The sequence below is a fragment of the Tetrahymena thermophila genome (assembly GCF_000189635.1).
Source record: "Tetrahymena thermophila SB210 genomic scaffold scf_8254548, whole genome shotgun sequence".
Lineage (NCBI taxonomy): Eukaryota > Ciliophora > Oligohymenophorea > Hymenostomatida > Tetrahymenidae > Tetrahymena > Tetrahymena thermophila.
The window spans coordinates 580,225-607,357 of NW_002476319.1; the positions used below are offsets into that span (position 1 = coordinate 580,225).

The 27,133-nt window shown below is 23.6% G+C and overlaps 8 protein-coding genes across 8 annotated transcripts; 4 read left to right on the forward strand and 4 right to left on the reverse strand. All coding sequences in view use genetic code 6, as the record gives it.

Annotated features, from left to right (window-relative positions):
- Window positions 1-978: 978 nt before the first annotated feature.
- Window positions 979-6,323, reverse strand: TTHERM_00318530 (LA domain protein; the record flags this gene model as incomplete). The annotated part of the gene is made up of 4 exons (XM_001021435.2): window positions 979-2,406; window positions 2,470-2,812; window positions 2,900-4,385; window positions 4,496-6,323. 4 exons carry the CDS (start codon window positions 6,321-6,323, stop codon window positions 979-981), a joined length of 5,085 nt encoding a protein of 1,694 aa, XP_001021435.2.
- Window positions 6,324-8,185: 1,862 nt separating this feature from the next.
- TTHERM_000318539 (telomerase associated protein p65) lies at window positions 8,186-9,814 on the reverse strand (the record flags this gene model as incomplete). Its single annotated transcript, XM_012798942.1, has 1 exon — window positions 8,186-9,814. The coding sequence occupies one exon, from the start codon at window positions 9,812-9,814 to the stop codon at window positions 8,186-8,188; it is 1,629 nt and encodes a 542-aa protein (XP_012654396.1).
- A 2,189-nt stretch (window positions 9,815-12,003) lies between these two features.
- TTHERM_00318540 (MFS transporter) lies at window positions 12,004-14,049 on the forward strand (the record flags this gene model as incomplete). Its single annotated transcript, XM_001021436.3, has 3 exons — window positions 12,004-12,460; window positions 12,595-13,616; window positions 13,675-14,049. 3 exons carry the CDS (start codon window positions 12,004-12,006, stop codon window positions 14,047-14,049), a joined length of 1,854 nt encoding a protein of 617 aa, XP_001021436.1.
- A 1,373-nt stretch (window positions 14,050-15,422) lies between these two features.
- TTHERM_00318550 (hypothetical protein) lies at window positions 15,423-16,915 on the forward strand (the record flags this gene model as incomplete). The annotated part of the gene is made up of 6 exons (XM_001021437.3): window positions 15,423-15,469; window positions 15,547-15,628; window positions 15,684-15,928; window positions 15,987-16,076; window positions 16,212-16,239; window positions 16,394-16,915. The coding sequence occupies 6 exons, from the start codon at window positions 15,423-15,425 to the stop codon at window positions 16,913-16,915; spliced, it is 1,014 nt and encodes a 337-aa protein (XP_001021437.2).
- Window positions 16,916-17,668: 753 nt separating this feature from the next.
- Window positions 17,669-18,799, reverse strand: TTHERM_00318560 (exonuclease SBCC protein, putative; the record flags this gene model as incomplete). The annotated part of the gene is made up of 1 exon (XM_001021438.3): window positions 17,669-18,799. The coding sequence occupies one exon, from the start codon at window positions 18,797-18,799 to the stop codon at window positions 17,669-17,671; it is 1,131 nt and encodes a 376-aa protein (XP_001021438.2).
- A 581-nt stretch (window positions 18,800-19,380) lies between these two features.
- Window positions 19,381-21,211, forward strand: TTHERM_00318570 (citrate synthase I; the record flags this gene model as incomplete). The annotated part of the gene is made up of 2 exons (XM_001021439.3): window positions 19,381-20,413; window positions 20,820-21,211. 2 exons carry the CDS (start codon window positions 19,381-19,383, stop codon window positions 21,209-21,211), a joined length of 1,425 nt encoding a protein of 474 aa, XP_001021439.1.
- Window positions 21,212-22,002: 791 nt separating this feature from the next.
- On the forward strand, window positions 22,003-23,250 carry TTHERM_00318580 (arginase; the record flags this gene model as incomplete). Its single annotated transcript, XM_001021440.3, has 2 exons — window positions 22,003-22,023; window positions 22,141-23,250. The coding sequence occupies 2 exons, from the start codon at window positions 22,003-22,005 to the stop codon at window positions 23,248-23,250; spliced, it is 1,131 nt and encodes a 376-aa protein (XP_001021440.2).
- Window positions 23,251-24,587: 1,337 nt separating this feature from the next.
- Window positions 24,588-26,682, reverse strand: TTHERM_00318590 (transmembrane protein, putative; the record flags this gene model as incomplete). The annotated part of the gene is made up of 2 exons (XM_001021441.3): window positions 24,588-25,300; window positions 25,914-26,682. 2 exons carry the CDS (start codon window positions 26,680-26,682, stop codon window positions 24,588-24,590), a joined length of 1,482 nt encoding a protein of 493 aa, XP_001021441.2.
- Window positions 26,683-27,133: the final 451 nt, after the last annotated feature.

Genomic DNA, 27,133 nt, shown 5'->3' on the forward strand with positions numbered 1-27,133 from the left:
TATTAAAAAATATTATTAATAACAATATCTCATGACTTAAAACAATTATTTAATCAATAATTAACAACCTTAATTAAAGATTCAAACATAAACTCTTCCTATTTGATTATTAAAATAATTAACTATCCAAACGAATTAAAAACTTAAAAAAATTATAATTAATATACATAAAACTAACTATTAAAAAACAAATTTAAATAAAAATTAATATTTTGTATCTTTATATTTTATGTTGATTATTTTCCAAAAATTAAAAAATAAAAAATCAAATTCTCCTAATTTTATTATTGATTATTAAAATATTTAAATAATTATCTAAATATTAAATACAAAAAAGAAAATTTAAAGAATTAGTTAATGAAATTTTAAATATTAAAAAAAAAATAATTCATTTTATCTTTTTTGAGTACTGATCCATTAAAAACAAATGATTGGACAAAGGAAACTTTTTGCTATATTTACAAGAATTTAAATTATATTAAGAGGGGTAAAAGAATTATTAGAATTTATAGTATATAAATAAAAGATTTCTATTTTAAAGTGAATAAAATTTCTTGAAAACTATCTAATAGATTTTTCCCACCTAAAATTCTAAGACTCCCAAATAACTTAAGCACTCACTTAAAATATATGATTATCAAAAAATGATAATTAAACGTGATATTAAAAAAAATCAAAAATAGTTTTGTTTTTTTCTATTTAAAATCGAAATGGTATTAAATTCATGAAATTTTGATTGTTAAGATTAATTCATTTTATATATTTAAAAATTTTTTTACTATTTTAGCTCATCATATATTTAAAATATATTGATTTTATCTTAAAAAAATATGTAATTTAAATTATTTTTTATAAAATTTAATAAAATTAGATTTTATTTTTTATAATAATAATATACAAAGAATCAAGAATACTTTCAAATTATTTTGTTATTAATTTTTATTTTTTTAATATTTTATTATTTATTAATTTATCAGTTCATAGGTGATATCTTTTACCAGGAGTTCGAGGAGTTAGAGTGATCGTTTACATATGTTGAGTAGAATTTGTTTCTTTTCTGTTAAGATCTGAATTCATAATTTCTTTTAAAATATTTTTGTTTATTTACTATTAATCAGTTATTAGGAGTGATTTTCTGTGCTAGGTAATAATTTTTTCAGTTTCTAAAATTTCTACTTCCCATAGAGCAGTATCACTCTAATTAAACTCTCTTATTTTTTTGATAAAAATCATAATTCTAATTATTCCTTTGGATAACTTTATTGTTATGCATGCTATACTAATAATTAGTGCCACAATCAAAGAATAATCAAGATAAAAAGAGGAGGTATTAAATTGCTTCTATTGATTATCATTCATCAATTATGTCAATGTTAGCTATCCTACTTACTAAAAAAGGATAACTACAGTTGAGAGACCTGCATAATAAATAAATTCAAGGTAATTTTCCCAATAATGCTTAAAAGGTTTTTAGATTAAGGCGAAAAACCCAAGTGCGAAATATCCAAGAATTATAATTATAGTTTGCTATTTAAAATCTGTCGATTAAACTACATAATAAGCACAAATCAATATATCAATAGAAAATTGTAAAAAGAAGAAGTTTGCAGAGTTCGGGTTTAGGTCATATTCAAAAAATTTTTTTAACTTGTTCTCCTCATTTTTATTAATTAAATATAAAAATACTATGCAAGATATGTAAGCTATTCCATAAATAATTAAGGCAATCAAAGATATAGCTGAACCTGGATATGAAAAACTCTAAGTTGTCAATATATCTACCAAGCTGAAGAAAAATATCTTTATCATTAAAACCTGCAAAAGAGTCATAAATAATGGAAAAATGATATTATGATCAATCTAATATATTTAATATCTCCACTTTTGCTTTCGATAAATTTTAGATGAGATCAAAACAGATTTTCTCAAAACCGTTAATTTTAATATCAAATATATGAAGAGGACCAATATAAATAAAAAAAAGTATCCCTGCCCATTTTATAAAAAGCTTGTAGGTTTATTTTGTAAGAAAATTCTTTTATTCAGTAGATTCCTTTTATTAACTTCTTCATAGCTTGGGCTAATGAAGTTCATAAAATTAAAGATAGAAAAAGGATCTTCAATTTCTTGCAACTCTGTGACATTTTGTATTATTTTGCTTACTTTAACACTACAAAAGTTCAGATAAATTAACATGAGATTAAGTCTAAACCCTAACAAACTTTAGAAAGGTTAATTCATTAATAAATGAATCCATGATAGTACTTTGATAATCCTGAGTAAAGTTTAAATGATGCTTTTGATTGCATCTAATTTACTCTCATCTATGTATGAATTGTTTACTAAAAATTTTTCCTCACAAATACTATTGTTTTCTTCAAATCCAAACATGCAAACGCATAAATCCTATTTTTTAGCGAATCAAAAAATATTTTTTAAAATTATTTCTGTTAAAAACTGATTAATTACTTCTGGATTCAACACATAGTTGTAATTAGAATAACAAGATAAACATATGTTAGGATTTTCAGGACCACAACTCTTACAGTTTTTTTTGCATTTCAGGCAATTTGGTATTTCTAATATAGGTATTCTAGTCTTTGAATCATATTTACTGGCATCAAAATAACCTTCTTAGCAAAGACAAGAGTTCTGTTAATTTAATTATCTAAAAGTAATTGCAGTATTACAAGCTGTACATTTGTATCTTGTTTAACTGCATTCTGAACACAAAGGACTACAAGAATCACATGCCTAGTTTCCTACTTCTAGGTATCCTTTCTTACACTAGCACGTCATTCCAACCAAATCTCTGTAATAAAATAAAATACATATTAAAAAATTAATTTATTAATAAACAAACAAACAAATAAATAAAAAACTAAAAGAAATTTATTACCTAGTTATATCACAGGTCAAGCATTTTTGAATATCACAAGTTTTGCATTGATAGGGGCATTTCTAACACAAAATATTTGTCAGATCATCAAAATACCCATCAACGCATTAGCAAATTCCAGTTGAAGAAATTGGTGAAGATATATTTGCAATAAACATTCTTTAATATACTATAACTTGATCACATTGTATGCAATCAGTATTTTTTGGTCCAATACAATTTTTACAGCTGTAGTGGCATTTCTAACATACAGGATTAATACCATCGTCATAATATCTTTCGTTGCACAAGCACTCAAAAGAATTATCAACAGTTAAAGTTTTATATGAGCTATATCTAAATGAGTTATCAGGACACTCTATACAACCAGATTTAGTACCATTAATACACTTTTTACAAGTATAATGACATTTTTGGCATTAAAAATTAAAACCATCATCAAAGTATCCGCTACTACAAATGCACGTATTAATTGAGCTCAAAACTCTATTCATTGTAACCTAACAACTTTAACAATTTGAAGCAAACCCTATACAAGTTAAACATTAATAACTACATTTTTAACATATTTGCTATTAAGTAACATCAAAATATCCTGGAGCACAAGTGCACCTAAAAGAAATATCTTATGGCTATCTATTTGCTGATATTTACCTAAATGTAGTAGAGCTTTATGGACACTCTATGCAATCAGATTCAAAAGGGCCATTGCATTTGAAACATGAATAATGACATTTAAAGCAATTTTAAGAAGCGTCATCTTCGTAAGTACCATCCTTGCATTCACAAGTTGAAGTTACAGAATTATATTTTCTGCTTGAAAGACAAGTAATACAGTTATGAGCTTCAAATCCATCACATGTAGCACAAGAAAAATGACATAAAGAGCAGCTCATTAAATTTGAAATAAACTAATTGCTTGAACTGCTAGAGCATTCACACTTTGATATAATAGAAGATTAAAGTGTTCCAGAAAAGCATTTTAAGCACTGAGATTTATTTGCAGAACAATCTTCACAAAAAGCAACATCACACTATTAGCAAACACCTTGATTTTGATAATATCCTTTTAAGCAAGAGCATGTTGTTTTATCTTATGAAATTTACATGTTTAAACCACATTATAAACATTAACTTTAATTTTAGCATAAAATGCAACCTACTTAACAACTTTAACATACTCCGTTCGAATTTAAAAATTATCCTTATTAGCATTAGCACGAAGTATAGAGAGGATTTAAATAGAAGCCTGATTTGCAACTTAAGCATCTTTAAGGACCAGATCCATAACATTCTAAACAAGTAGGATCACATGCTAAGCATTATCTATAAGGTTGAAATATTTCATAATAACCTTGCTAACATATACATTATCCTCCTGGTATTAAAATCCTAAATTTACTTGCATCACAAGCAGAGCAATTAGTTGATAAATTTGAACATTGTTAACATGTTGGGTCACATTGTGAACATTTATTCTAACTCCCTAAGCACCAAAAAATAATTAATAAATAAGTAAATATGTGAATAAAGTAAATACTAATTTATTGAAAATATTTTTTATAATTTAATTAAGAAGAAAGATTTGTATTTTACCTAATTAAAAATAGCCACTTTTGCATAAACATTAAGGTGGAACATCTCTAGAAATTCCTTAATCAAAGCATGAAGTGCAAGCATTTTAATCTAAGCAGGTTAAGCAATTGAAATTACAAGGCTGGCATTAATTTTATGAATCTAAATAATATCCTGGAATACAAGTTAAACAAGAATTCGAATTATTGCAAGTTTAGCAAAGTATTCCACATGGCTAGCATGTTGAGTCTAGATAAAACTTATCAATACAAGTAGAACATTTTGAGTTAGAGTCAGTCGATTTACAATTTTATAAATTTTAGCATGATTTTGAATTAGACAAAATAAAATTAGGTAAACAACTAATACAGCTTGTTTCATTATCACATGTATCACATGGATATTTGCAAGGTAAGCATTATATATTCCCATTAGCTTATGTTTACAAATAATAGCTTTTAATACAACTAGTGCATATTTAATTAGAAGTACATGTTAAACATCCAGGAGGACAAAATTAACATTAGCTTCCATCAAAATATTAAGTTGAATCGCACTTATTCAAAACACAAGTATTTAAATTAGTTTTTACATACGGGGGGAAGCAATTTGTGCAGGTAGATCCGTCTGTACAATCTTAACAATGCTATATGCATTTATTACATGCATTTGATGAGACTTTATAGTATCCTTACATACATACACAATCATTATAACTATAACTATTACAAACTCCTTTTGTAAGAGAACAAGAGCAACTATATTTTTAATAACAATAGCTCCTAAAAAATTATACTAATTTAAAATTTTAATAGCAATCTGTGCAATTATCAGTCGATTATGAACATTTTCGACAATCCTAATCACATTATACACATGATCCTGAGATTAGAACATAACCATCTTCACAAGTTGTACAATTATTATTTCCAGTACAACTCAAACATTAAGGACTGCATTATAAGCAAGTTTACGAAGTAGTATCATAGAAATAAGGATCAAAACATTATCCTACATTACAAGAAGTCAAATTATTGCATTATTTGCATCCGGGTATGCAAGGCGAGCATACTTTGTTCAAATTATCAAAATAATATCCATCAAAGCAGCTTAAGCATTGGTTAAATTGGTTGCTGCAAGTTTTGCAAGTTTAGCTGCATGCAATACATTAATTATTAGCATCAAGTATATATCCATTTTGACATTTAGAACAATTTGATTAACTTACACAGCTTACACAATTATTGCTGCAAATACTACATATATTTAAAATTGTGTCTAAATAATAATTGCCAGAGCAAGATAAACATAGATTTACATTTCCAGATGCACATGTTGAGCATGGAAATTAGCATAATTAGCATTGACCAGATATAAGTGAGTAGCCATCTAAACAGCTAGTGCATAGTCCGGTTAAGCCATCGCATGTTTTGCATAAATTTGAGCATAAATTGCATTTAAATTAGGTGCTGTCAAGAGAATAATTATTATAACAGCTTGTACACTTTGTTGATAAATTTTAACATGTTTTACAAGGTTTATCACATATTTAGCAAGTGTTATTTAATACATAATATCCATCTATACAAGAATTACAATTTGTAGAAGTATTAGAACATAAAAGGCATTTCTAATCGCATGGTTAACATAAATTGTTTGCTGCATTAAGAAAATAACCATCAAAACAACTTGTACAGCTAGTTGGGGAGCTATTGCAAGTCTTACAATCATTTTAACATCCCAAACAAGTGGGAGTAGCTTAAGTATTATCCATGTAGAATCCATCATTACAAGATAAGCATTTTTAAGAATTTCCACTGCATGTTTTGCAAGTATGACTGCAGGACATACATATTAAATAAGTGGGATCAAGGAAATATCCATCTTTACATGAGGAGCAAATAAATTATTAATCACATGTTTAGCATGAGGGTTAGCATTAAAAGCAATTATTGTTTTAAAGATAATAACCAATTTAACATCCTGTACATTTTGTAGGTGATTAATCACATGAATAGCATGATGAATCACAATTTTAACAAATTGAATTACTATCTAAATATTATCCAACTAGGCATGATCCAAGTAAACGAGATTTCCTAATTAAAAAAATGATTAAAAAACTTTTTGAAAGACTTTATAAATCTTACTTTTAATTGTTTATCAATTAATTTGCATAAATCTAAATTTGAAATTTTTTAGAGCATATATATTCAGATTAATTTATATATTAGTTGCATTTTTTAAATTATCTTTATTCAAAATCTAAAATGAAAGAATTTATTTTTCTCCTACTGAACTTTGGTTTCTTGATACTTTTTAATAAAATGATTGAACATCAAATAAAAAGGTTATTTTATATGAAATAAAAAAAATTACACATCAATTAGAAATACCTAGCTGATATTTTAAATATCCAATTTATTTCCAATTTATAATTTAAAATATACATGTCGTATTTCGCTTCCTTAAGATTATAGTATGAAAGAAATACTCATATTCTTATATAAAATCATTTAAGTCTTTTACTAGATTCTATCTTGATAAGATAAATCTTCTGAATAAGAAAATTTTGCCTAAATTCTATTAAACAAAGAGATTATGAATTTTTTTACTTACATTTTTAGTAGCTTAATTATTTTAAAACTCAATAATATAATTTTTACTTCAATTAGCAATGAAGTAGATATTTATCTTCTTATTTTAGATTTTATAAAGCGCTTTTCTCAACATTCAAAAGGAAGCCTTCTCTTAAATTGCTAATCATAATGTATTCATTTTCGAAAAATTGGAAATCTATTTTGCAAGAATCAAAAAGTTAAAGAAAAATCTTATTTTAAGGTAGCTAAAGACATACAATTTCAACAACCTGATCTATTAATTGATGATAAAATATTGTTATTAATGAAAAATTGCACTAGATAAAATTTACAAAATAAGATTATAAAGACAATTACTATCATAATTTATTTGTACTATTTTTTTATACTATTTTTTAATCTTAATTTACCACTATATAAAAATAAGACTGTAATATATTTATTATCATTAATCTTAAGAAGTATACCCTAATAGATTAAAAATTGGTTTTATAGTTATTCGATCTTTAATAATCGCAAATAAGGCAGGCACTCACTGTAATGTAAAATTTACAAAACAAAAAGTTAGAAAAGAATTTAATTTTGAATACAAAATACTAATCTATGTCTGATACAATTTTTATAAAATATTGTAATAAATTAAGCTAAAAATCATCATTTATTTTTAATTAAATTTCGAAATTCAATTATTTTAATTAATATTTACAAAACAAAAAGATAAAAAAGAGTATAATAAATACTAATAATGATACAGTTTTTATAAAATACTGTTCACTCTCATTAATTCATATCAGCTGATAAAAAATATATTTTTTTTAAAAATTGGTCTTATTTTTAAATTTTCTAAAAATGTACTTAATATAAGTTAAAATAATTAAAGAGAATCTTTTGTATATTTAAATTCTTAATTTAGCTAAAAATCAATCATCATTTTAACTAAATTTTAAATTTAAGCAAACATTTTAATTATTTATTTAAAACAAATATTATTAAGAAATTATTTTGAATACTTTGAATTGAAATAATTTTAGAATATAGATTTATTTTTTTTAATTTAAAGATATTTTTGTTAAAAGAAATCATTTGAAAAAAATAAATCTTTTAGGCTACATCATTTGTTATAATTTTGAGTAATATTTTATTTCTTTTACTATTTTTTCATGAAGAAGAATTTTCTAAATTCATTTTTTTTAAATTTTATGTAATTCCAATAATTTTTCTCTTCATCTTCAGGTATTGTACTAATAACATCACAAATTTATCCTCTTATCTCTATCTATAATTTATTATTATTATGGTTTAGTAACTTTTATATTGCTAATCTTTATTCATCACTATTTTAGAATCTAATCATAGCTTGGCCTTCTTTTAATAAATCATTTAATTATGGATGTTAATCTTATTAAATTAAATTATTTTCTATCTGGATATTACTGCACTATGCTGTGTTTTGCTGCTAAGTGCTTAAACTAATTTTATTGCTATTTATTTAATTACTATTTTCGTCTATATAGTCACAGTAAAATTCATATCCAAGATGTCTAACTGCTAAAACGACTTCTGCTTTTAATGTACCCTAAGGTATATTTATAATTTTAATTAAGCAGTTTTGTTTAATTTCAACATCAATAGATACAAATTCATCACTTGCTTTTCTGCTTTAGTTCATATTTTTATTTTTTTATTCATTCTGGTTTTTGCTTAGCTCCTTAAATGATTACTTTTCTTCTTACCATTTCTTATATGTGATGATTCTTATTGAACCTTGTCCTATTTTTTTCTCTGTAAGTAGAATGAGCTCTTTTGGAATAGAACTATTCTTTGTAATAAGAGCTTAATTAGCTTCTTCTTCCGAAAAAAACTCAATAAAAGCAAATCCCTAACATAACTAAGAATTCTTTTAGAGTGGCAAATTAATATTAATTATTCTAAAATTTCCAAAAATAGAAACTAATGTCTATTTAGAACATTTAGGAGGTAAAAAGTCTATATATAGTGTACGCTATTTAGAATTTTTTAGAGCTTGCTCTAAGTTAAAAGGAAACCTTCTTTTAACCTTCAAACTGTCCATTTTTACCTTTAAAATTTTACTCTCCTTTAAGGAGTCTCTTATTAAATGAATAAGATCTTTCTTTGAAAAGGTAGCATTCTAATTTTTATAGTTTTTATGATTTTTCTTTTATGATTGATTTTCGATGCCATAAGTAGAGACTATTTGTTTATCTTGAATCTGCTTTAAAATCTATTATATTTTATTGAATTTTAGAAATACCTTAATATCAACACAATTTTTTGGGCTTTTGGAAATTATTCCTCTTAAATACGAATCATGTGTCAAATTTGTATCGCAAAAATAATACTCCATTTACAATTTCAAAGACTCTTTAATGTCCAATTCTTCTGCTACTACATTATTAGATGAGCTTTATTCAGTTAAATTTTAGTAGTTTCTTTTAAAATTTAACTCTGTTATATGTGCCATACAGTCTTAAAATTGTTTAAATTTATCTTGATTATTTTATTATTACTCTTCAATCATTTCAACAGCCTGTTCTTTTTGCTAACTTATTTTTACATCTTAATTTAGTTAACTTTCATCATTCATTTGCTAATTTTCATATATATCATTTGCATCAACTTAATGATTTTCCTGCTCAACTACATCTTCATGTTAGTAGTCTTCCATGAAACATTCTTATTCCAACTCTTCAAGATTTGTATTTTCTAAATATTCATCCATTTTAACTTTTTTATCAATGAGGCTTAAATTTAGTATTATAACTTTATTGTGAATTTGAACGATAAAAATTTAAACACAAATGATATTTTCAAATAAAATAATTAATATTGAATATTGTCTATTAAACACTAAAAAAGATTAACTAAAAACTCACTAACTTTATGTAAATTCTACTTTAAATTTTAAAATTGATAAAATTTAAAATTTAAAAAAAATAAATTTGGAAATATTTTGAGAGAAAAATTTACTTTTTGTATTTTTTAGAAAAAAAAGCTGACATCAATTAAAATTAAATGACGAAAAATATAATTTGAGTCATTTTAATTCAGTAAAGAAAAGTTTGATAGTATTTAAATTAGCAAATAATAATATACAAAAATCCTTATTTTAAAATAATATAAACGCTTATTGTATGTGGAATAATGGTAGAATATGATGCTATAAGATGAATAGACTGAATGAAATTATTTCATATGTAACTTTATATATAATATTTTAATTGTAATTTATGTTAATTTTAAGCTAAGTTTCAAATATCGCAACGATTTTATGAAATTCGATTGAATAGATCTTCTAAGGTGGGTAAATTAGTAAAGTCAAATCTATGATTTCTGACAGGCAGTATAAGGATTTAATCTCCTTTTTAAATGAAAATGTTAAAAATAATATAAAATAAAAATAAATAGTAGGTAAATGCATAAATTAACTTAAATCCTCTTAGTTTATCCAAATATAAATGATCTCTAAAATATGTTGTAAGCTGTTTAAATGTAAAACATTTTAAAAAAATCTGATAAACTTCAAAAATTGTTATCCTATATTCATAAACTTTAACATATAAATTTTAGAAAGTTTTAAGTGTTTATTCAAAAGATTTGGTTTTTTAAAACTCGAAAAACATTTTAAATTAATATAAAATATGTTAAAAATACACTAAAAAAATCATAAGAATTTATAAATTTACAGAAATTAATTTGTTTGCTAAATTTCTTTCATATTTTAAGTAAATCTTCTAATTTCTTTATTAAGTTTTTGATTTCTATTTTTTAGGTTATAACTTTAAAAATTTACAAAAACCACTAAAAAAAATCAATTGTAAACAAATCAATTAAATATTTAAATATCTAAGATTACAATCGAAATTTAATTAAAGTCTCCCTTTAAAACAATACAAACCCTCATAATTACATCATTTCGCGTGTAGAAAGAAGAAAAATAGAATCAATAATTTTTTCTATTTTTATATTTTATGATTTCATTTTTGTAGTATTTATTCTTTTATCATGACATGCTTTTTTATAAAAAAAACTTTGTAAAATACTTATAAATTTCTTTTATTCTATTCATTTAGTGGAATAAAATTATTTGGATTCATTTAGATGATTCATACTACTTTACTTGATAAATTTGCTAAACAAAATTTTCTTCCATACTTTATTTATAAATTTTTAATTTCATTTAAATAACATAATAAAAAAATCTTAAAACAACTAAATTGCACAAATATTTTTTAGGATTTGAATATCTCTCATATTTAAAAGTCTTAGGTAGCATGTTTTTAAAGTGGTTATTTGAAAATAGATTAATTTAATGTTTGAGATCATAGTCTTTTTAAAAAGACTCCATTAATTAGCTAACACAGAACTATAAAGTTTAAGTTACTAATTTTTAATTTTATTAAAAATTTTTTGCAATTAAATGCAGAAGAAATGCTTTCATATTATGTATTATTTGATAAATGGAATAAATTTAGTGACATCATACTTTTAAGGTTGATAATATTATTTTTACTGAAATTTATTGCTAAATTAGTTCTTATGATACTTTAGTATTCATGGTAAATAGAAGATATAACCTTGTTTGGTAAACTGGGCTAGGTAGCAAAAATAGATTTTCAGAGTTTCTTAGATTATACATTTTATTAATGTTTAAATCCATTTTTAATTCTTTATTATAATTACAAATTTATAAAAAAACAGTTGAATTAAACTTGAGGAGCAACTTATTAGCTTCAAGTTTTAATTAAGGGGGTAACCCTCTAGCTGTATTATTTAAAAGGCCGAATTACTTCTATAAAAACAAGCAATTAATTTTTTAAATACATCATTTATAACAAAAAAAAAACAATAAAAAGTGAAATAAATATTAATAAAAGCGAAAAAATCATTATAACACTTTCACATTTTTAAATGTCTACTTTAAAATAATAGCAATCAAGAGATAAAAGCACTTCTCAAAACCACATGAAAAGGGTGGATCCTCATTTTATTGATGATGTAGAGCATCATCATCACTAACTGAGACAAGAATGGCGTATTTATTCTATGGCAGTTAATGCATGCTTAGGATCTTGGTTCTTTGGTTACAACTTAGGTGTTTACAACTCAGCTTAGAAAATAATGGAGAAATTAAATGGGTGGGATAAGGAAGAATTTGAATTATACACAGCTTTAATTACTGCTTTTATGCCTTTAGGTGCTTTGTTGGGAGCTCTCTTTAGCAGATAAATCCTTGAAGCTATCAAGGGTATTAGAAAGTCTATGCTTATATTTGACATAATAGGAATTATTGGAACTATTATTATTATCCTTGACCACACTGTCCCAAATCTTTTGATAGGAAGATTTATTTGTGGTTTTTGCATAGGTAAACAAATTCAAATTTTTATTTAATTATAACAATTTTTTTTATTAAAATAATTTTAATTTTCATAAAAAAGTTTAATAAATTTTCTATTAAATGTAATCTTAAAACTTAACTTACTTTAATTAAAATAAAAGGTACAAATACAGCCATCATTCCTATTTACATTAAGGACTTTTCACCTATAGAAATAAGTGGAAGAGCTGGTGCTGTTAATTAAATTATTTTAACCTTTGGAGTCTTCTGCAGTTACTTGATAGCACTAGTACTTCCTCTTCCTGCTGATACTAAAGATGGCTACAGTGATGGTGGTCCTTGGAGAATAGTTTTAGGTCTTCCTATGATTGCCCCTGTTATTCGTCTAATTATTCTACTTTTCATTTTTAGATTGGAAACACCAACTATTATGATCAAGGAGCACCGTTATTAGGAAGTAAAGGAATTTTTCAAGCAAATATATTCATCTGAAAAGGATGCTGAAGAGGTTTTTCACGGATATGAAGAAAAAGTATTTGAAGAATAGGCTGAAAAAGAAAAGCTTAAACATAAAATGCACTCTGATGATCTTTCGAGCAATGGTGGTAATAAAGGCATGCACATGAATGAAGTAGTTAACAATCACCACGAAGAAACTAATGTCAGAGTTGAAGATTAAGCAAGAGTTCCATCTACTGCACAAAATAATGAATTCAATATATAACTAGCTACTAATGTTCCTGAAACATAGGCAAATATCGTAACTATTTAAAAGCCTCATGTTAAAACTTATGAAGATTTTTACCATGAAAAAATATTTTAATTGTCTAATAAAGCAAGTTATGTGAAGCGTTTTATTTTGGGTTGCGCAATTTAGTTTTGTACTCAATGTAGTGGAGTAAATGCCATTCTTTTTTACTCTAATAGTATATTTAAAGATACCTCTGGTAAAAAAGGAGCTGATGCTGAATTAGTAGCTCGTTAGGCAACTATCGGTTTAGGTGCTTCTATGGTTGTTTTTAACTGTCTTTCGTTTTATCTTCTAGGTAAATTAGGTCGTCGTACTCTCATGATTACAGGTGTTGGTATAGTAAATATTGCTCTTTTTGTATTTGCAGGAATTCAAAAAGTTGATAAAAGTAATACTTCAGTAAATAACTTTGGTATCTTCCTAATATTCTTGGTAAAACATAAATATAATTTTGATTATTTTTTTTAATTAACTTTTAATTAAAATATAGTTCTAACTTGGATGGTAGATTAGTTTAGGTGCTGTAACTTGGATTTTGAATAGCGAAATTCTTGACAGATTAGGAATTTCAGTTTCATCTTTTATCAGATGGACATTTGCTATGGTTGTTGGTTTAGTATTCCCTTATATGAAAGAAGACATAAATTTGTTTGGTTCCTTCTTAGTTTTTGGAGGTTTCACTTTAGTTATGTACATCTACTTTATTTTTGCAATTAAAGAAACTAAAGGAAAGGATCGTTATGAAATCTTAAAAAATTATTGTAACCCAGTTTAATATAAAGAATTTGAAAAATTATCTACCGAATATGCAAAATAAGCCTTTGAAGAATAAAAAATTGCTCTAAACAAAATTACAACTGAATGAAACTAATTTGAGATGTTACTTTAATTAATTTTGTTGATCCTAATAACTTTTAAATAATTATATTTATAATAAATTAAGTATAAACCTAAATTATTATTTATCTATAGTAAAAAACATTCTTTAATACTTTGATAATATGAAATGATCTAATATAATTAATCATATTTGATTTAATATAATTACTGATTTATAAATTAAATATATACTGAATATCCACATATACTAATTTGAAAACCCTCAAGATGCAAAATTGAATTAAAAATTTATTGTTTTTACCTTTCTTACTCCTCTTCATTGTCATTTCAAAATGATTAGAGGTAAATATATTTCAATATATTATTGTTTGAGGAATTTTATTTTTTTAAATAAATATTTATTTGACATTTAAAAAATTTAACATAATTAAATAAAATTTTATAAAAATAAAAAAATATTTTTAGAAATAGATTTCTAACTTAGATTTTTATACTTTTACTTAATTAAATTTTTTAATTATTCATTTAAGTAATTTTTTTGTCAGTATAAGAATATTTTATTAGTTATTTTAAATTCATATTAATATACTTTTTTGTACTATTTCTATCAAACATTATTATTTAAAATTTTTAATTATTATCCACTGAAACTTATTGTAAATGACAATTAAAAATTTTAATTATTCTTACTTTAATTTTTAAGTTAAATCCCTATTTTCAATAAAATGCATAAACTATTTAAGAACCTATTTTGCTTTATTTGTCAAATAAAATATTTAGTTTTTTGATGAAGAAGAATTTATATGGCATTTTAATTATGAAAATATTTAAAACTGAAATGACCAAAAAAGATTTTAAGAAAAAAAATAAATTTATTTGATCTATATTTCTTTTGATTTTATTATTTTTTGAAAATTTAATATTTTGAATTAAATATAAAATGAATAGATTTAAAAAATTTTATGATGATAGTTAAATCAGTAAATTATAATAATAGATAATAAATAGAATATATTATCCCATTAATTAAAAAATATTCATATGATATTTGGAAAAATAAGGACCATTTATAAATTTCTTTTACTTATTGATTAATACTTTTGACTTGAATTGTATTGGTATTGATTTATAATGAATTATTTAGTGGTGTGTATTTGTAGTATTTTATGCATCTTCTTTTAGTGGTTGACTGGAATTCATTTAGTTGAATTTTAATCCATAAATATTTTAATAATTTTTGATGATAATAGTTCTTTTTTAATTTTTACTGAAGCCTTTATATTATATTCTTGAATAGCAAATTAGAAATTTGCAAACAATTAAATTAATTAAAATAACAAATAATTTATAAATTTAAAGAGTCAGTAATTAAATAAAAAGATATAAACATAAGCAAAAATGTACAACGCCTTAGATGAAAACGCTGTACTTGAAGGAGTTAAAAAGTAATTTAAAATAGCAATTAATATTCATATTAAAAAATTAAAGAAAATTCATGGACCTAGCTTTATCAAAAAAATAGGTTTGGACCTGCTCCTGGTGCTAGAAAAATGATGGACAATGAAATGCTTCATGCTATGGAATCTATTGAATCAGGAACATATGTATGCAAATATAATTAAAATAATTTAAGTTAATGGATTAAAAATTATTAAACAGGTCACATATTGGTATGAGAAAAAGAAAATAGAATGTGGTAGAATAGGTAGCAATTCTAAATGTTTCTGCGGACATCTATTTAGTTGCCATAATGATAAATACTTTGGCAAAAAGTTTGATGTTTCTTGCAAAAACTGTCCCTGTAAAGTTTTCAAGTTTGTTCCCACTCGTCCCGAAGAGTGTGGAATGTATTGGTTAGTGAGAAGAAAAGATTTTAATGTACATAAATGGAGAGCTCCATGCAAGTAAAATAAAAAACATTCATTTTTATTTTCTAAAGTATATCATGAAAAACTAAAAAAGATGCAATCACACTCATGAAGATCATATGCCTAATTATCCTTTAAGATGTACCAAATGCGGAAATTGTGACAATTTTAGGGCATATTTTGCGTAAAATTTTGTTTTTTATTCTTAAATGAAACTTTTTTTTACTTTTTAAAAGAAACTCAAAGTTTTGTTTATTTTAATAGCATTATTATAGATAGATTCATAATATGTATTAATGATTTTTTTAAATAAAATTAGATGCATTTCTTGTGATGGAGCATGGGAGGTAAGATTATTATTATTTTCATTGTTTTATTTATAATTTTCAAATGTTTTTAATGATTTAGAGATACTGATAAATTTCAAGATTCTATTTTTATATTTTTGACTTTTCTATATTAAGATTTAATGAATAATTATTGTTTATAATAAATTAAAAGGATCATGAAGTTCTTTATGAAACTGAAATGGAAAGAAAGCAATTAGGAAAGAAAATAAGAGACGATTATAAACCTCTTTCAACAAATTCTGCTATTTAATATGAAGTTTTTGAAAATAAAAATAGATCTGTAGATCCTAATTTAGTTAGACCTCGTCCTAAACCAGGTGAGCAAGTCGATAGAGTTCCATTCATGCCAATGATTCGTTTTAAGCCAGCTTAGATGGTTACTGGACCTGATGGTAAGGCAACATTTTAGCCTCCTTCATCAACATTTTCATTTAATCCTGTTTATGATGATATCCCTGTCGGATAAAATAATACAGGATAAAACCAAATCGTAAAGCCACCATAATCAAATACAACTATATAGAAAAGTAATATGAGAGTTTAAAGCACAGGAAAGCCAGCTTTTACTGCTTAATCAAAACCTCTAACTAAACCTGGTGTAACAAATGTAGGTTCTACAAAACCAACAGTATCAAAAACAAATTAAATCTCCAAGCCCTTATATAAAAAATGAATAAAATTTATAAAATAATAAGTTATTAATTCAATAAAAAATCACTTAAATAAATTAAAATCATATAATTTATTGATAAAATATTACACTTACTTTAATTAAATTAATAATGTATATTTTTATTTATAAATATAAATATATGTACTCATCCATTTATTCTTTAGCTACAATATCATAATAACTAACTCAACTTATTGTTTACTAATCCTATAAGAATTATAAACAAATCAAGGATTAGAAATTTATATTGGATAACTTTTAGGATTGATCTAACTTAAAATGAATTAAAACTTTTATTCAATTAAAAATATTCAATCTCCTTTTTTATTTATGTATTCATTTTAATTTAAGACTTTATTAAATTTCTATTTTTTTACCTCCATTATTACTTAGGATAAACTAAATTTAAATTAAATTTCTACATAAAGGTAAATAGGAAGAAACAAAATTTGATAAATTAAAAAGAGCTAATCTTTAATGATTTACGTTACTTGTTTGTTGTTTTTATTTTGAGCATAATGTTTATATAGTATTAGTGATAATTAAAATTAGTTTATCTTTGTGATTCAATCTTATTTCTTATTGAAAGAATTTTATAATTAATTTAACTTGGTTATAAACATTCTTGGAGGAAATCAATTGTTTACATTATAAATGAAAATAATTACTTATAAAAACAAAAAGTAGCATCTGATTTAATAGTAGAAATTAAGATATCTAAATTTACATATTTAGTAGAAATGGCTTAATATTTCATATTTCTTATAAATTATACTTGTTTTTGTATTACGTTTTTATTTCTTACAGCTGATTTAGTAGTTAGGATATTTTTTTAATTTAATCTCCTAGATTTGTTTATTATTCACTTAAACACTATTATCTCATTTTAAGGATATCACAATTTTATTATAGTTTTTCTATTTCTTATTTTTCTGTATTTATAGTTTTAATAATATCAATTAGTTAAAGATTAAGGTCATAACCAACAATCATTATTTTCATCCATTCTATAAATAATTTTATTATGAATATTTCAAAGGGTACTTTTTAGTTTCCTTTTTATGCAAATAGTTCAAGGATCTTTTTATTTTCTGAGTATTCTTTGCATAACCTGTAATAATAATCAGTCATTTCATTAAATGAAAAATACCTCAACTTGTAAATAAATGAATCTACTGAATCTTTATTTCTAAAAACTCTTTCAGTAAATTTTTCCCAATTAAATCCAATCAAAGAGTTTTTATTAATTATTAGATCAAGTGTAGCAAATAAATCCTTAATTATGGCATATTCCTCATGAGAAAAGTCAATTTATTTGATTGCCAAAAACATTTCGGGATCCTCTTCGTCAGACAAATCTTTAATATTCAATATTTCTTTTCTTACACGATTCAACTTTTTAGTTTTTAAAATAATTAAATCTCTTTGATTTTCTATTACTAAAAGATTGGCTTCTTTGTGCAGTTTTTCATCTATGTTCCAATTAATTACAGAATCATATTAGTTGTAAGTTATGCTTTTCAGCTTTTTCTCTAAAGATTGCTGATCTTTTTACACTTTGTTTATCATTTAATTAATAATTCTGTAATTGTAGTAAATTTTATCTTTTTCAGTCATTTATTCATAATCATCTCCAAGTAAATCTCTGTTTTAACTTGATTCTATTTCAGATTATTCATCATTAACGAGAGGGATAATTTGATCATTTTGGTATTGATTACTCAAAATGACTACTTTTTTTTCTTAAAATTCTTCATCTATTTAATTATAGATATTTAAGACTTTTGCATTGCTACTTTCTTCATCTTATTATTCTGAAATTAAATCACGTGGAGTACCTTTTTCATATTATTTAAAAGTTGAGTGTTTGCTTTAACTGCGCATATTTGATTTTTAAAGTAAAACAATCTTTTATATTAAGATTTAAAAGAATTATAAAAATAAGTATTTAAATTTCCTACTTCTTTGATAAATTAACTTAAAATAGTTTCAATTTTCTGAAAAAGCTATAAAATAATTTTTTTTATTCTAAATTTTAGACTAGCTTTGCTGTTATGAATTAAAGAAGTTTATATAAGTAAGTATAAGCCTTTGATGGAACCTCTACTTAATAATTTATAATATCTATTAGTTTAAACAGCAGAATTTACAGAAGAGACTCTTTTTAATTCTCTTGAAAATCCAATAGAATTCACTTAATTAATAAAGCTGATGGAATAGAACTTATGAAAGGTTTGGAATGCAATAATCGCATCACTTTTACTGCTAATATTATAAAAAGATGATCATTTTATTCATTAATTATATTTTATTGAAGTAATCGATTGGATGCTTTATTTAAAAAGCTCATAGTGAATCTTTATTAAAATTTTAATTTCAAATTAATAAAATAAAAACGAACAAAAAAGCAAATAAATCAATAGTTAAAAGTCATTTATTTCTAATCTACTAATAATAAAAAATAGATGAGAAAACAAATTATCAATTGCAAGAGACTCTATCATCAGAACTAATATTTCTTTAATCCAAAGGCTGATCTCAAGACAGTCTTGAGAGAGCAAATTCCTATTAAGATTTAGGGTTTCAACGAAATGAAGAAGAAGTATGGAGACAGAGTCATGGGTGAAATCACTGTAAATCAAGCATTGGGTGGTATGAGAGGAATTAGAGCTCTCTTTTATGATTAATCTACAGTAGATCCTATCGATGGTGTAATGTTTAGAGGATATTCTATTCCTGAATTACATGAACTTCTTCCCAAATTGAGAAAACCCTCTGCTGAAGATTTCTAATCTGATTAGTAACCCTTGCCAGAAGGTCTCTTCTTCCTTTTATTAACTGGAGAGTTACCTAGCTACCATCAAGTAGAGCTTATTCGTCACGAATGGGATGTAAGAGGTAAAGTCAGTGATGAGTTAATTAACTTCATTAACCGTTTAGATAATAAGATGCATCCTATGACCATGCTTTCTTTAGCCATTTTATATGAATAAAAAACCTCAAAGTTTGCTTAGCTTTACAACGAATCCAAGTTAAATAAGTCTAACTACTGGGAATACACCTATGAAGACTCTGTAGATTTAATTGCTAAACTTCCCAGAATAGCAGCTACAATTTATCGTAAAAAATTCAAGGATGGAAAGCCTATTGCTCATAAAGATGGTTTAGATTGGTCTGCCCAGCTTGCTCATATGATGGGATTCGAAGGTTAGGAAACCTTGAACGAGCTTCTTAGAGCCTTTTTAACAATCCATGCTGATCACGAAGGTGGTGAGGTATCTACACACGCTTCTCACTTAGTCGGATCAGCTCTTGGTGATCCTTACCTTTGTATGACTACAGCTTACACAGGGCTTGCTGGACCTTTGCACGGTTTAGCTAACTAAGAAGTCTTGAAGTGGATTCTTAACTTCGTAGAAGTCCACGGATATGATGTAACAAATAGATAAATTGAAGATTATGTTAACACCACAGTCCTATCAGGAAGACTTGTTCCAGGTAAATAACTTACTTTATTATAATTTTTAATAGCTACTAATCAAGAAAATGTAAAATAAAATGGACAAATAGGATAAATTATACAGTAACTTAGGCATTTTTGATAGTTTTTAATGTCAATAAGATATTGTCTGCAATAAATTTAATAAAAGTAGATATTTTAGGGATTTCTAATGATAATTACTGCCTGAGTTGAGATTAGAAAGATATTTAATTGTTGTTTTCAATCCAAAGTTGTTGGTTGATTGGCAAATTAGAAATTAATTAATTTTAAATAATTTCTTTACAAGAAATGAATAACTCTAAAATATATTAAAAAGACATCATCCAACTTTCAAATAAAATAAAATAAAAAATGTTTTTTGCTACAAATTATTTGAATAATTTTATTTTAACATCAAAACAGGTTATGGTCATGCTGTATTGAGACGTCCAGATCCAAGATTCTTGCATTTGTATGATTTCGGTAATAAATACTTGAGAGATAACGAAATGATTAGATTACTCCACTAAATGACTGATGTCATTCCTAGAAGATTGAGAACATTTAAGAACATTTCAAGTCCTTATCCCAACGTTGATTGTCATTCAGGTGCTTTATTATATCAATTAGGTATTTAAGAATATTAATTCTACACAGTACTTTTTGCTATTTCCAGATCTATTGGATGTTTAACAAATCTTGTCTGGTGCAGAGCTTTTGGTTTACCTATCGAAAGACCAGAATCTGCAGATTTAGCCTATTATAACAATTTATTCTAAAATAAAATACCAAAATAAGAAAAAGACGACTAATGATTTAATTTTAAGATAATATTTTAAGGAATATCTTTTTAAATATCAAAGTTATTTATTCTATAAAAGTGTATTTCTTGATAACTTTATTTCTTTCCTCCTATATATCATCTAAAATCCATTTCTAATTTATCAATGTTAAATATCATCTTTCCATACTAAGCATCATTTAATTTTTATTTTTTAAAATACAAATCTACTATTCAAATAAGTATGAATAATACTTTTTTATAAAAAGATAAATAGTTTTTTTTAATTAAAATAATAGCTAAAAAAATAAAAAAATTTAAATATCTCTTGACATTTAAATTGTAATTATTTTAAAAAACTAATAAAATACTATTTAATTTATATTTGTACTGCAAATTGTTAGATAACTTTTAAGCTTTTCATTTTTATATTTATTTATTTTAAAATATAATATTTAAATAATATGACTACAAAATAAAATATGAAAATTTACCAATAACTTTGAATATTTTTTTAGTATTTAGTTTATGAGTTAATTTACCTTTTAATTTTGAGAAAATAGTGTAGATAACTGATAATATTAGGTATTTAATATTTTTTAAAAATATATCATTCTTTTTGTTGATATGGTTATGGATAATTTTCATTTGGAATTTTTTACATATGTTTATTCTATTAAGTAGAATAAATTTAAAGATTATGTCTAGTCAAAAAAATATAGAAAAGAGTAGATCAGTTTTTAATGCTAACTAATATTTCAAATACTTTATATTTTTAATTTCTTATTTAGCAAAAAGTAAATTTTTAAATTTATATTATAGTAAATGGATAACTGCTATTAAGAGGTAATAGTTTGAATTTTTTTCACAGATTATTTTAGCTTTAGAGATTTTTGAATAGATATCATTTTTTTTAATATTTAAATACTTATTTTAAGTTTTTTTATCATTTTTGATTAATAGGATTTAAAAAAATATCAAAATAATTAAAACATCATTGATGAGTTTGTGCTTCACGATGAAAAATATTTTGGTTAATACATACAATATGTTGAAGATTTGCAATCATTGGTTTCATCTTTTAGGCCAGATATGAAAGAAAATCGTATATTTATAACAGGGTTTCCTTTTGATGAAGGTACATATAGAAATGGAGGAAGAATTGGGGCAGAATAAGCACCTAAATCATTTAGAGATTTGCTACAAAAAGAAAAAATATACACAGATGTTCTTTTTGAATAGCGCTTAAAAATTTATGATTTGGGCGATATTCCTAAATAAAAGTATCCTGACGAAGATGATGAAGAGCATGAACATATTAGGGCTAGATAACTAACTTTAGAAGAAGCCCATTTAAGTTAGCGCTAAAAACTAGGATAGATTCTAGATTATAATTTATAATTTGAAAATAGAGTTGTTATTTTTGCAATAGGGGGTTCTAATGACTAAAGTTATTGCAATGTTTAAAGTATTTTTGACTGCTTTCCAGATAAAAAAATAGGTGTGATAAACATTGATTCTTAATTTGGTGTTAGCTAATTGAAAGGAAATGTAGTCCACAATGGTAGCCCATTCAGACTCATGCTAGAAAATCCTGTCTTTAAAAAAAATGAATCAAAATTCATTCAATTTGGTGCAAAAGGATCTAATTGTTGTTAAGAAGATTATGAGTACTTGAAGTAAAAAGGAGCTTAAATATATTGGTTAGAAAAAGATATAAGGAGATATTTATTAAATAAAAATAAAAATTAAGAAGATTCTCTAACCACCTAAGCTGGTCAATTATTTGAAGATATATTAAATAAATTACAACAAGAATGTGATAAAATATTTATTTCGTTAGATGTTGAATCAATAAATGCCAAATTTTGTCCAGGCGTTTCAAGTCCATCTGTAACAGGTGGTTTGTCTGATTTAGAGGTTGTTGAAATAGTTTAAGTGGCAGCAAAGTGTAAAAAATTAATTATGATGGACTTATCAGAATATAACCCTGCAGTTGAATCTTAAAGAACAGGAAGATTTATTGTTAATCTATTTTATCAATTTTCTTACTTTTTTTCACAACAAAGGTGACAATAAAAAATTATTTGTTAATTTATATCGTATTTTGTGTAAATGTAAATTAAGTGAATTTTTTATCTTCTAGCAGCTAATGTAAGCTAAAATAGTCAATAACCTTAAAAGGAACATTATCTATTTTTAAATTATCAAATTTGAAAATTTAATTTAAAAATCATATCAGTGAAGTTCTAAATTATCTTTTTATATTTAATTTATATTTAAAATAAAATGTGAAGGATATTTTTATAAAGGATAGTGTGAATAAAAAATTATAGTGCTTTTTAATTTTATAAAGAGTTTTATCAAATTTAAATTAGAAATTCTTTATAATTTTGTTCCATTTATCGTATTTGCAATTAATTGAGTATCAGTAAATTTGATTAAAAACTATATATTTAAAAGTAAATCTGTAAAGATAGAATTTATACTTAAGATAAGAAAATAAATGTATAAAAACAATAACTAAATATCTGAAAATTGTGGAAATAATAGGGAAAAAATAAATAGAAATAGAATAAATATTTTTTTGGGTGGATTTAAAAGTATATTAAATTAACGTTTTAAATAAATTAATAAATATTATTTACTATTATGATATTCTTAAAAAACAGTAGTAAGCAAAGTTGGAGGGAGATGAAATTTATATTATGAAAATAAATTGATAAATAAAACTCGAACAGTATTTTTGATTTGTGTAATTTGTAAATAATATAAAAATAGTAATACAGTTTGTTTGAATTCAATATTTGTAAATTGTTTAAGAATTTATTAATAAATGAATAATATTTAAATTAGATTATCATCATAAAATTTTTATGTTACAATGCTATAAAATAATCATAAATATTAGTTTTGAAAAAGAATCTTTGCTGAATCCTTGAAAAAATAGATATTTTAAGAAAAAATTTATGAACTTTCAAGAATAATATAGTTGATAACTGAGTATGTATATTTTTTAAAAAAGTCTGATATTGATTACAAGTTAAATGGATTAATTGTAAAGAAATAAAAATTTTTTTTTGAAAATTATTGATTTATTTTCTTATCTTAAGTATTTATTAATTAAATTGTTGGAAGAAATTTAGGAAATTCCAATGCTCTATCAAGTAACCTAAAAAATATAATAAAAAATGGATAATGATAATTGAAATATTACTTGAATAAACGAATGATATTTAAATAGAATAATAAGAAAAAAGAACACAATTAAATAATATTTTACAAAAACATAAATTTGTTATAATTTATAAAGTTTGCTAAAAAACATTAAGTATTTCCCTTAAATAATGAATGCAAATTATTACTATTATTTTTAGTATTAAAATTGAATATTTTTTTTAAAGAGGCTTTCAATCATCGATTGATATGTTTAATTAAATTTCATTATTTTGATTATATGTTATAATTTCGCAATTAACATTCATAAAGAATATTTTATTTTTAGTTAAGATAATAAAAATGTTTAAGATTGGGTCATAATGAATTTCTTGTATTTGAGTATTAAAAGTTTTACATCTCTAAATAATTTTGAGAGAGTTATTTTGAATTCTCGCCAAAAAGAAATAATCAATTTTATTGCTATCGTTTGGGTAGAGAATTATATGGTAATCAATATTTTTAACTTGAATTGGATAAAATCCTGATAATAACTAAAGGCAGTTTACTCTTCCTATTAAATAAGAAGGCACATCTAAAATTATTAGTGAAGGAAAGTGATTATTGCTAAATATTAATATTTATTGTGGACTTATTTTGAATTTAATAGAATTTTATTCAGTATTTTTATATAAAGTATCAATTTCTGATTTTTCTATATTTATTGCAATTATGTCATGGGAAGGGTAATTGCAGGCCACAACATACCTTTAATATTTATCATTATCTATTTTAATGTTTCCATAGTAAATCAGCTATTATTTATGCTGAAAATTAGCAGTTAATTCAAGCGAAAACCCTTTTTAAAACACATCTTGTATGCTAAGAAAATCTAAATCAGTCGTCTTTCTAGTCTTATTATAATCAACATAAATAACTTCTCCTTTTTCATCCCACACTCTTATACCTTAAAATTATTTAATGAAATTCAAAATTAGTATTTGTTATATAAGTTGAAAAAATATAATTGTAAAATTTATCAAAATCCTTCATCTATCTATAATTAATTAATTTAATTCATTATGAAAAAGTTTTGTTAATTATTTTTACGGGTAAGATTAATTTTTTAAAATAGGTGATAACCTTAAAATTTTTTTTTTAATGATAAATATTTATATTATAAAGTATTGTAGTAAAAGGAATCAAAAAAACTATTATTTGATATTTTCAAGCAAGTATTTTGAGAGCTTTGAAGTTAACTTTTTATTTTTATAAAAATCTAAAAGGCAAATAAGTGCTAAAAAAAAATTTTATTTTACATCAACGCAACAGATAAAATAGTCAAAAAATTTTTAATTTTTTAAGTTGGGAAAAGTAAATGGCTTTTGTGTAAGCATAAAAGAAAAATAGTTCTTAGAATATTGATAAATTAATATTTTCTGAAGTTAAAATTGCTAACTTAAAGTAAAAATAATTTTTACTGTAAAATATAAAAATATTTTTAAAAAATTATATTGTTAGATGTTAAAGGATATTTAGTTTTTTATTCAAATCTTCAAAAATAAAATAGAAAAAATTACAGCTTTTTTTATAGAGAGGAGTTGTGAACTTGAATTCTAAATTAGGCAAAGAATAGAATGAAAGATATTAATTATCAGTTTGGGTAATTAATATATTTCTTTTCAAATCGATACTTTCTATTACAGTAAATGCATCAATGTTCATTGTTTTCTTTTAGGAGTATTCAATCTTGCCAAATAGATTATTTTTACTTACTCTAATTATTTAAATTTAATTTTTTTTTTGTGTAGCTATATATGTTTCTTTGTTGTAATTTCCTAAGTAAAATATATTTTGAAATTCTGATAAATAAGGCATGCTTGATCTTTAACTTATAGCTTATATTAAATTTACAATTTCATATAAGAATAAAATCAAATGGAACAAAGCAAAAGCCCACAAACAATAGATGCTTTAATCAGAATAAATAAATGCCATAACAAAAAATATATCTAAAAAATAGTGAGTTATCAGTGAGGCTAGCTAGACATTAACAAAAATTTACATCCTCAGCAGGGAATGAATATAATATCCGTAAAAGTAGCTGCTAATTTCTATTAGTATGAAAGCAGTAAAGTATATGTAAGATAAGAAAATAACTATTAACAGTAAAATCAAGAAGTGAGATATAATTCCAAAAAAAGGTTAGAACCATTTCAACCTAAGTTGAGGAATCATATAGAAAGTATTTAAGAAATACCTTTTTAATTGTGTTCTATAATTAAATTTCAATGATTTTTTATCGGATAAGTAATTCAAGCAAGACACAAAAAAAGATAGGAGAAGCATTTCAAATAAAAAATATCTGTTGTTTATCTTATATCCCTTTTTAAAAGCTCTATGAAGTATATTTAAAATTAGCACTTTAAAGATGTTCTTTATATGTTAGTATATTTAGTTAGAATATTTTAGCTATTTACTATGTATGTGTTTGTTTATATTTATTTTAATTCTAACTACTTTATTATGTATTAAATTTTATTTCTCTAATAAAATTTTTAATGATAATTTTTATAACTAAATTCTTGCTTTTCTTTTATAGGTTGTATGCTTGCTTCTATTTTAAATTGTTTAAACGCTGTTTGAATTATATTTTTATCATCAACTTACCTCAAAATTTTAATCAACTTGTATAAACATGAATAAACAAAGACCTAATAAAATCTAAAGTTTTAATTTAGATTTATATTTTTTTTTGAATAGAAAAGATAAAGTCTTAGATAATATATTGCTATTTTGT